This window comes from Arachis ipaensis, chromosome B8 (genome assembly GCF_059453495.1).
Source record: "Arachis ipaensis isolate K30076 ecotype BB chromosome B8, ASM5945349v1, whole genome shotgun sequence".
Lineage (NCBI taxonomy): Eukaryota > Viridiplantae > Streptophyta > Magnoliopsida > Fabales > Fabaceae > Arachis > Arachis ipaensis.
Genome location: NC_142443.1, coordinates 124,853,917 through 124,865,263, shown reverse-complemented (window position 1 = coordinate 124,865,263; position 11,347 = coordinate 124,853,917). Strand labels below are relative to the sequence as shown.

At 33.5% G+C, this 11,347-nt stretch overlaps 1 protein-coding gene across 1 annotated transcript; it reads left to right on the top strand.

The window, feature by feature from the left end:
- The first annotated feature begins 7,268 nt into the window (after positions 1-7,268).
- Positions 7,269-9,607, top strand: LOC148549745 (uncharacterized). The gene is made up of 6 exons (XM_088495768.1): positions 7,269-7,484; positions 7,545-7,925; positions 8,022-8,096; positions 8,774-9,073; positions 9,167-9,288; positions 9,430-9,607. The coding sequence occupies exons 1-6, from the start codon at positions 7,269-7,271 to the stop codon at positions 9,605-9,607; spliced, it is 1,272 nt and encodes a 423-aa protein (XP_088351894.1).
- Positions 9,608-11,347: the final 1,740 nt, after the last annotated feature.

The following is an 11,347-nucleotide window of genomic DNA, read 5'->3' as shown; positions in this document are numbered from 1 at the left end:
GTCAGGAACTTCGTTAGATTCAAATTCATAATCCACTTCGCCCTGATTCAGCTGACAATCTGAGGTTGAATCATCCATAATCTTCAAAACGAGTTCAAACTTTGATTTCAGAAAACAACAAATCGAATAGAAAATGAAGCTGCAATTGCAGAGAGAAAAACTAACGTAAATGACGAAGAACATACCAGTGAGAAAGAAGGGGAAAAGAACGATCGAGAAGAAGCATGGAAGACGCGCGAGAAGAAGAACGAGCAAATCTAGAAATAAGGAGAACGAAGAAGGAAACAAATCTTTTAAATTTGGTAGTTATATATACGCGGGATCTTTATATAGTGCGTGTATTGGACGTAGACCTTGCAGCGCATTTTTTGCTTTTATTCTTTAATGAACTTGTAAAGCATACAAGCCCTAATGGCTTGTATGCAGAGCTTTTCTGTTTTTATTATTACTTGCCAAATATTTTTTAGAGTAAATAGTTATTTAGACCTCCTAAAAAAATTTGATTTTGACAAAATGACAAGATAAAATAATTCCTAAAAATATGTTTTATTTGACAAGAATTATCCAAACGTTAGTCAATGATTAATTTTTTCAATAAACTGTTAATTTTTTTTATGATATTCTAATCTATCCTAATTTTTTTCTTTCTCAAATATCATCAACAATTCTACATTATCTTTACTTTTTTTTCTATTCTATTCCACTACTATCATCTTATATGGTTGCTCTCACCCATTTTCATCATCATCAACTTCTATCCCATCTAATTTTACTGCCAATACCATCACACTTCATCTCATTGCTATCAATCCATCTCACTTATCGCACCTTTATCCATGGGTAATATTGTCGTCCTCATCACATCGGGAGTAGATCCTCTCCAGTGGAAAAAAAATGGATGGTGTCCAGTGTAGGATCTCATCCTTCATTGCTCTCTCTTTCCTATTTAATTTTGGTCCCACTTATAGAATTAAAGGTGAGAGATCACATTTTATTCTCTCAAGTGTTAAAAAAAATAAAGAGGATCTATTCCCCATCACATCTTATCCACCCCATCTTTCGCAGTCTCTTATCCACCACTACTATTATCTTTAATCTCTATTATCAAGCATTTAAACCTAACTTCCTTTATTACTATCATACACCCAAAATTATTATCATCATCATCAATAAATAAATCAAAAAATAGAAATTAAGACAAAAAAAATAAATTAAAAATTGAGAGAAAGAAAAAGAATGACAGAGAGAAAACATTCAAGGAGGATGACACTAAAGTAGTAGAAGTGGAGGTGGTAGTCAATGAGGTTGATGGCAGCAATTGAACAGGTGTGATAGTGATGGAGCTGCATTGTAGGATGGGAGTAATGACTGCAAAGTGATAACAGCAGAATAGTAATAGAAAAATGAAATGGCTTGGGGTGAGAAATTGGTGGTGGGTGATAATAATGAAAAGGAAAAGAGAGGGGATTGGTGGTAGGTAATGGTGATTTAAAAAAAAAGGAGAAAAGGAGATTGATGATGAGTGATGATGATAGTGATGAAAAAAAGGAGACGAAAAGAGAAAATGAGTAGGGTAGTAATTCTATAAGAGAAAATAAGGGTAAACTAATAATTTCGTAAATATTTCAATAGTTGACGAAGTAAAATAATTATTTACTGAATACTTGGATCATTTTGTCAAACAAAACATATTTTTTGGAGTCATTTTGTCATTATCATTTTATGATGATTATTTTGTTAAAATCAAAATCTTTTGGAAACTAAAATGACTATTTATTCTATTTTTATGTGAATGTTGCTATTTTGGTATAAATTTTATTTAGGCCCAGTATTATTATGATCCAAAAATAGCAAAGTTTCATTAATTTAAGACCAAATAAGAATCTCAAAAATAGACCCAGATAATATTTAAGATCAGATTTGAGACAAAAAAAAATCCAATTTTATTTAACCAATGTACACCCCAAAGCTAATAAACTCAATCCAAACTCAAACTCAAATTCGACCCATTTAATATATGAACTTATAATCAAGTTATAAATTCATAAACTTTTAGTGTGTGTTTTGATTGAAACTTGCAAACGAAAGTTTGCATAAAATTAATTTTACAAATTTGATTTTAATTATAAGTGAGTTGGTGTTAGTTATAATTAAGTTGCTGTTAATATGGTTATATTTAGTAATTTTTATTTTAAAATGAAGTGTAATAAATTAAATGTTGTTTGGATTATACTATTTAAAATTATTTTTAGATAAAAATTACTAAAAAAATATAAATTTAAATAATTATTTTATATTATTTTATCATTTTATTTTAGATAATTAAATAAATTTTAATACTCTTTTGTAATACTTTTAATACTCTTTTAGCTATAATTTTTTATTACTTATAATTCTAATATTACTTTATTATAGTTTTTTATTTAATTTACTCTTTCTAATGGGATTAATAAAATTGCAATACAAAGCAAAAACATAAAATAAAAAAATTTCATACAAAAAATTAACAAGACAATAAAAAAAGAAAATTATATGAATAAAAAATAATAAAAACTCCATAAAAAATAATAGCCTGCATGAAAGAATATTTTAAAAAATATTATAAAAAATAACAAAATTCATCATATGAATCATGAAAAAAGATTGATAAATAAAAAATAAGTTTTTTCAATTAATGGTTCAACAAAAAATAATAAATGTTTTAGAAGGAGAAAAAATAACCAAACAAAATAATGAATTTTTTAAGAAAATTGAATGTGTATTTGATGTTCCAAATGTTATACCAAACACACTCTTAATCAAACCAATTTTTTAGATTTTGGTTTAACTTGTGTCATAACGAAGGTTGATAAAATTTAATCAAACCAATCAAATCTAAATCGAGTCTTTTGAGACGGTCTGAGACATAAACACTTATACAGAAAGATATTTGGAGATCAATAGCTTTTATTAACATTAAGCAACATTTTGAATAAATATCTTATCTTTGTATTATTAAAATTTAGGATATATAATTTAGAGTATAGAATTGACTAAGTATTAATAAAAAATAATACATTTCAGTACACATATAACATTATGAAAAATAATAAATTTTATTAAACATATAACATTATATATATCATAATACTAATAGGATATGTGGACAAAAATTTAATATATATATATATATATATATATATATATATATATATATATATAGTAATTTTTATAAATTATATTTATACTTTTTCTTATAAACAGAAACCAGCTTGTGTGAGTTGTGTCCTGCTTGTCATTTGAATTTTTTTTTTTTCTGGACATAACTGATTTGAGTATGAAAGTAGCAACAACCAAGGTTCGGAAGTTGCAGGTGAAAAGAAAACCCAAGTCCAGTTTTAAGATATAAATCATTCATATCTGATTATCCGAATCATTTATAGTTTTCTTCCGGCCCAAAATGCATGCATTATATCTAAAATATTTTTCTAAACATGTCCAAAAAAAATATATATTTTTCTAAAGCTTGACCAAAAAAAAATATTTTTCTAAAGAAAGTTATTATTCAAAAATAGGAAATTATAAGACAAAATAGATAAATAACTACTTTTGTTAATTGAGTGTGTTTAGGAATATAAATGAGACACTGAAACTAGTTATTTCTTGAATTTTATATAACAATAATAATAATAATAATAAAATAGATTATATATGATGATAATTTTTTATTTCTCCCAATATTCTCAATTCGAAAAAAATTAATTATTATTAACCAATAAATTACTACATAATATATATAAGATGAGATTTAAATTCTCAATTTTTGTTTAAGCCAAATGAATTAATTATTTGACGAACTTAAATTGGTTATGACGATGACGACGACGACAACAAAAATTATTATTATTATTATTATTATTATTATTATTATTATTATGGACGTATTCTAAAAAAAAATTATTATTGTACCGCTGGAGTACAGTATAGACGTTAACATCGCTACTTTCCTTTGACAGGAATGTTAAACTAAGATACTGCGATTAAATCATAAAGAAAAAACAATACGAGATGATGAAACTTAAAAACATAACAATATTCTGGGAATTTTTATTAATTCATTTCTTTTCCTTTTTATATTGAAGTCAGTTATGAGTTATATTCCAAGTACAATAAACTAGAAAAGAATCAACCCGTGAACTATGGTCCCAGGATCATTTGTGATTTGTCACTTTCAGTCACAGGTGCCACCGTGGGAGGGAGGGATGCTGGATGCATATGCAATTGAAAAATGTGTCACGAGCTTCACAAGATATTCCTCTCTGACGTGTACTAAGGATTTTTGGAATAACAATGGAAGGATGTGTAAATTCATAATTTAATTGATGAAATTCTAATTTATTCACAATATTAACGGTAGTTGACACAATTATATTTATATACAAGAGTTAAAATTTGAACAACATTTTTAAAAGAATTTAAATTATTTTACAAATTTACCCCCCAAAAAATAAGTACTTTTGTTAATAAAATGAAATCTCACGGATAATTTTGCCCGGCTAATTTTTTGTTATATGAAAAAAATATTTGTATTTTTGTTAAAAATAGGATTATTTAGTATAATTATATGTGGATAGATTTTGTAAGTGAAGAGTCAACACGCAGAATGTGTGTTGGACACCTATCATTATTTTTTGGATATTTTTTTTGCACTTTTATAATATTATAATACACTTCAAATATCGATATTGAACCAAAACACCATCTTCATCTCCATATTAAAAATAATTTCTGATTTTACTTTGAAGATTTAAATTTTTGTTTTCTTTAATAAGTAATTTTGTTAATTGTTAAGTTAGCACCATTGTTTTTTATTTCGTAACTTTCATACTTCAATTTAGAAAAATAGACATTCCTCTAAGAATGCCATTGTCTTTTTTTTTTAAATAAAGAACGATACTATAAATTAATCTTTAACAGATTTCATATCGAATAAATTAGTTTTAATAAAAAAAAATCTTAAATATCGAAGTTTCATTCTTAAATGAGTTATTTACACATAATTCCAAATTGTCACATACTAGTAGTGTATAATTCTTTTCATCTATCATAAAAGTAATATATGTTGAGGTCAAAATTTGTTTAGTTATACTGGGATGTAATCATTTGAAGTGATTGGTTTTCTTATTTTTCCCAACACTAGATATGAAATTTCTCTCAATGGAAGAAAATGTTTTTTTCACCTAGTTTTCTTTTTAGAACAAAAATTTAAGTGGGTTCTACATTTATTATTCCACCGACACTAAAGTGTGCTTTTATGCTTCGTAAGTGTTTACGAAAGTACTAAAAGATTGTCTTCGAAAAGAAACCATCATGACAAGAAGTATGACTTAAACCCACAATGTGAAAGTACTAAAAATTCTAACACCTGTGCAAGTCTCCAGCATGCATAAGATAAATTAGGTAGTATTTGGTTGATGTTTATGTCTCATAAGATAAATTGAGATATGAATACGGTGATATATATTTGCTGTTTAGTTTGGTGAAATATAGATTTTTTATAAACATAGAAGAACATGAATAGATCCAAAAACATTAAATTTATGTACCTCTAATTTGATGAAACACTAAATCATAATTTGATGAAGTAGGATTTAGAGTTTAGGATTGATTAGATTAGATTACATAGTAATTTAAAAATTTGTAATAATTTTCTAGAGTTCACATAGTTTTATCTATTAGAACTCATCTTTTATAATTACATATTCGTTTTAATTCTTTTCATAGTAAGATTTATTAGTATTATAATATTTTATAATTAATTTTAATATTTTAATCAATTTAGAGAGACAGGAGGGAGGGGATAAAGGATTAAAAGAAGCTAAAATGATATAATTTCTTGTTCAATATATTATTGAATTATATATAAGCAATTTTTTTGATAAAATATTAAGAAATTTAGAAGGCATAAATTCTTTATTCTATTGTTTTGTTTTATTCTTTAAAAAAATATTTTTATTTTTTAAATTATGAAAATATTTCTTTTGCAAAAAATAATAATAATAAAAACTCATTTTAGATAATGTTTTAAAAAAGAATATCCAATATTAATGCCAAATCCCAAACTCAAATTAGACATACTGGAGACTTGCTACTAAATTATAAAATAAACTATTATTAATTAAATATGAACGTAAATTAAATAATTCTCATGAAAAATATTTTTTCCTTCTTTCAGTAAAATTTTTGGAACGAATATACTAAGATTAGTGTATGATTCTAATACGTTAGTAATGTTGCTTAATTTTCGATTTTAAAAAGATTTTGGCGTTGTTTTAAAATATATATTTAATATGTAGTTTTTTTTAATTATATTTTAAAAAATTTTTAAAAATTTATTTATTGTTAGTATTTTTAAAATTATTTTTGGTAAATTTTTTTATAGTATTTTAGTAATTTACTGTTAGAAGAAAAATGTCCAGGTCAAGTGTGGGGTTCAAAAAGCAGAACAAAACAAATTTGATATGACCCAATTAAAATGGCTTTTTGTCATGGCGTCAGCAACGTCTATTGAAAAAGACAACCTCCTTTTCCATTAATAATGTAATGATATTATTACTTTATTAGACACTTAATAATGCAGTGATCCCTCAATTGGTCTAATCTCATCTGCCTTGGGAATGCAGAATCTCACATCCTACTATTATATTAATAATTTAATATTATACATCCATCTCTTTATTCACATGATGTGGTGATTGCTGCTTTTCATTTTTATCTTTGAGACCAACACAAATTCTTTATTGGTTTGTAAATAAAGAGTGACTTTGAGGAAATTTTCCTTAAATAATCTAAAAAATTTACAATTTTTTAAAAGATAAATTCTATGATATTTATAAGGGTAAAAAATTTAGATAAGCCAGGGAGAGCACAAATTTACATGATTAAACCAATCCAAATTCAGTTTTATCAATCAACCAAAACACATTAATATGTAGTTCGAATCAGCTAAGCTCGAACTTTATTTATGTATAATTCGAATCATGTTGATTCGAATTATGAGAAGTTCACCCAAAGCATGTAATTCGAATTCACCTAGTTCGAATTACACAATAACAGTAATTCGAACCAGGCTGATTCGATTTACTCACGAATCACAATTCCTATGTAATTCGAAAGATGCTGATTCGAATTACACTATATAGAATTCGAACTGGGCTAGTTCGAATTAGTGAGGACCAAAAGTGTATATATATGGTGTGAACGTGAGTTGCTCTCATTAGAGGGGAAAAATGGCTAGTGAGGAGAGTTTTGTAGCGTTGGTTCACCATAGAGGTTCGATTAAGAGGAAAACACGTTCTGGTGTGAAGTTCACTGATAAGGATCCTCTCAGTATTTTCGTGAGGCCTACGACGAGCTATGATGACCTTGTTAACTCTGTACTGGTGAAACTTGGTCTGGAAGATGTGAAACGGGTTAAGAAGTTTTTCTATCGCATTCCAATCACGGTGCTCTAAGAAACCGTGAAGTATGCTTGTTTCACGATTGGTAGTGATGAGGACTTGCAGGTCATGTTTCATTATCGCCGGCAGTTTTCCGAAGTAAGGACACCAAAGCTGTTGGTAAAGTTGGTTAATGTGGTATCCAGCTCGGGGGGTTTGAACCGGAATACCCCCACTTTAGCCACGGTAGTCGGTTCTAGCTCCAGACCTGCCGTTGCTTCTTCCTCCGTACCTGTGTACGAGCCACCCGTCCAGCCTGTCGCCTCCCCTTCATTCGCTGTTGATTTCAACGGCAGTGTAGGCGACGAGGTTGGAATAGGAGAATTTCTGCCGACCTCTTTACAGTGTGCTGCACCGGCTGGGGTTGGAGATGGATTGTTGGATGATCCAGAGGACGATGATGTGGAACCGGATATGATTGCTGATGACAGTGGCGATGATATTGGAGTGAGTGAGCCTGCAGGGGCAGGAGGTGGTTCTAGCTCTGGCACAGAGCAGTACCCTCCACATTTTTCATCTTTGGACTTGGATGCCATGAGGCAGGAGGGGGTTCCTGGACAGCCTGCTGGATTTGGCGCTAGAGATGCGGAAGGGTCTGCAGGTCTGACAGAGTTTCAGGTTGGTCAGCAATTTTAGGATAAAGATGAGGCCCTGTTAAGTGTCAAGACTTACAGCATCCGCCGAGGGATACAGTACAAGGTAGTGGAGTCTGACTATCGGCGGTATGTGGGCAAGTGTTCTGAGTTCGGGAATGGGTGCACATGGTTGATTCGGCTGAGTCTCCGCAGCGCAAGGGCATTTGGGAGGTCAAACGGTACAATGGACGGCATATGTGTCTCGCGACCTCCATCTCCAGCGACCACAGGAGTTTGGATTATCATGTGATCTTGGCATTCGTTATGCCAATGGTTAGGGCTGATGCATTCGTCAGCATCAAGGTGCTCCTAAATGCCACGGCCGCACACTTTGGGTTTAGGCCGACGTACAGGAGGGTCTGGTTGGCGAAGCAGAAGGCTGTTGCCCTCATCTACGGTGACTGGGATGAGTCGTATAACAAGCTCCCTAGGTGGGTGTTACGAGTCCAGTTGACGATGCCTGGTACTGTTGCAGTCCTTAGGACGAGCCCTGTTCGAGTTGGGGGACAGCTGGACGAGTCTCAAGCTTATTTTCACAGACTGTTCTGGACGTTTCCACTGTGTATCGAGGCATTCCGTCATTGCAAGCCGTTGGTGAGTATTGACGGCACCCATCTGTATAGCAAGTGTGGGGGACCATTGCTTGTCGTGATTGCACAGGACGAAAACTCCAACATACTCCCTGTTGCATTCGCACTAGTCGATGGTGAGAATGCTGAGTCCTGGTCCTTCTTTCTTTCCCACCTGCGTCAGTACGTGACACCGCAACGGGGTCTGCTGGTTATATCGGACAGGCATAACGACATCAAGGCCGTGCTTGAAGCTCCCGACGAAGGATGGCTACCTCCAGCTGCATACCGGGCATTCTGCATTCGACATGTAGTAGCAAATTTCGCCCTAACCTTCAAGGGCAAAGACGCAAGGAGGCTTCTTGTGAACGTGGCGTACTCTAAGACCAAGGTAGAGTTTGATTACTGGTTTGATATTCTACGGTCTGAAGACCCGGCGATGTGTGACTGGGCGAACCGGATTGAGTATTCATTGTGGACACAGCATTGTGATGAGGGCCGGAGATTCGGGCACATGACAACGAATATCTCTGAGTGTGTGAACTCAATCCTCAAGGTTGTCAGAAACCTCCCTGTGTGCTCGCTGGTGAAGGCAACATACGGAAGGTTGGCCGAACTATTTGTCTGCAATGGGAGAGAGGATGAGGCCCAGCTAGGTACCGGACAACAATTCAGTCAACACTTGGTGAAGTGTATCGAGGCCAACTTGAAGACAGCGAGGTGCTTCACGGTGACTTTGTACGACAGGGGTAACTCGAAGTTCACCGTCGCAGAGCCAACTCCGACTAGTTCGTTCTTACTGAGTAGCTACAGGGTCTCACTTGCATCTCAGACATATGACTGCAGATACTTCCAGGCACTTCATTTCCCATGTTCGCACGCACTGGCATGCTGTGCCTACTCACGGCTTACTTGGCAGCCTTAAGTCTACCAGGTGTATCGTCTTAGTTCGGTTTTCAATGTGTATCGGATGGGATTCACACCTCTCATTCCGGAGGGTTTCTGGCCACCATATGACGGGCCGACAGTGCTCCCAGATCCGAACAATAGGCGTGCGAGGGAGGGTCGTCCGAGATCCACTCGGATACGGACCAATATGGACGAGGCAGATCCAAACCGACCAAAGAGATGTGGCCTTTGTCGGCAACCCGGAAACACACGTCGGAGTTGCCCACAGGTCGGAAGACCAGAGCATACAGGGGGACATGAGTAGGTGTATTGTTAGCTTCGGTACTTTGTTGATTTCACTTTGGCGTTTAGATTCCACTATTATAGGTTTCCTTAGTTGTAGTTGATCAATGATAGAATTTGTTAAAGTTAATGCGATGTACTTTGCATGGGATATTAATTAATGAATATGTTCCGTTTTCGAAGTTTTGTACGAAATATCCGTTGAATACACAAGGCAATAAATGAATCTACAAATTAAATGAATACATGATGGGAAAAATATCCTAGTAACTGAAAAAAACAATGAACAGCAATTTTCAAAGTACAATATCATGATAAAGCAACAACATACTGAAACATAAATAACCAAAGTACAAGTTGGATCGTACAAGTACATCAAAGGTGATAATAAACTTGGCTAAGATACAATAATGAACATGAACAAAAGTCTACTGGAACCAGGTGCAGTTTACTACGAACTTCTGAACTTGGCTCGGAGGAGGAATCACTCCAAGCAACTCCTGGAACCACACCCAAGCTAGACGGCCACCCTGGATGTATATCTGGAAATCTGTAAGGCAACCACTGACATAACGCCCGTCCACTGGCAAACCCAACTGGTACGCCACGTCCTGAAGTGTGATCGTGCACTCTCTGAACGGCATGTGGAACGTGTGCGTTTCTAGACGCCACCGCTCGACGAATGCACTGACAAGGGGCTCATCTAATCGGAACCATCTATTGTTCAGCCTCGCAAGATGGTATAATCCAGCCATCTGTAAGTACGAAACGTATCTCTCATCGAGTCGCATGCCCTGCTGCCGCCGCATGCTCGATATGCAACACTGGGGCTGCACATTACATTGACCGCATAATTATAACCACTTACAAAACCACTAACAAAAACAACTAACAACATAAACCACTTATGGAAACCACTGAAAAAAACCACATACAAAAGCAATATAATAACCACTACCAAAACCGCATGCATAAACCGGTAATATAAACCGCATACATAAACCACGTGCAAACCCACTAACATAAACCACATTCAAGGCCACTAAGAATCTCACATGCAAAACTACTAAACAAAAACCACTAACAATACCACATGCAAAACCGCTAACTTAATCCACTTACATAAACTGCCAACAAAACCGCAAATAAAACCACTTCAATAAACCACATGCAATACCGCCAACACAACCCACATCTAGAACCACAAATATAAACCACCAGCTAAAAAAATTAACTACTAACCTCGTCGTTGATGACTCCGGCAATATGAGTCACTCCATCCAACCGATATAGTCTACCTGGATCGTCTCCTATCAGCTAAATAGTCTACTCGAGCCTTTGTCGGAGCGAATTTGGGTCATTTTCTCTGGAATTTGGTGGGGTCTGAGAGTGGGAAAGTGATTCGAATAGGGTAGATTTGAACTCCTTTTATAGCCAAATCTAGTGTAATTCGAAACAGGTCAATTCGAATGAC

Excerpts from the sequence above, each read along its gene's own strand:
- LOC148549745 (XM_088495768.1), top strand. The coding sequence starts at position 7,269 with ATGGCTAGTGAGGAGAGTTTTGTAGCGTTGGTTCACCATAGAGGTTCG. Across the intron at positions 7,485-7,544 it reads TCTATCGCATTCCAATCACG|GTCATGTTTCATTATCGCCG; the intron begins GTGCTCTAAGAA and ends GAGGACTTGCAG. Across the intron at positions 7,926-8,021 it reads ACAGTGGCGATGATATTGGA|GAGGGGGTTCCTGGACAGCC; the intron begins GTGAGTGAGCCT and ends GCCATGAGGCAG.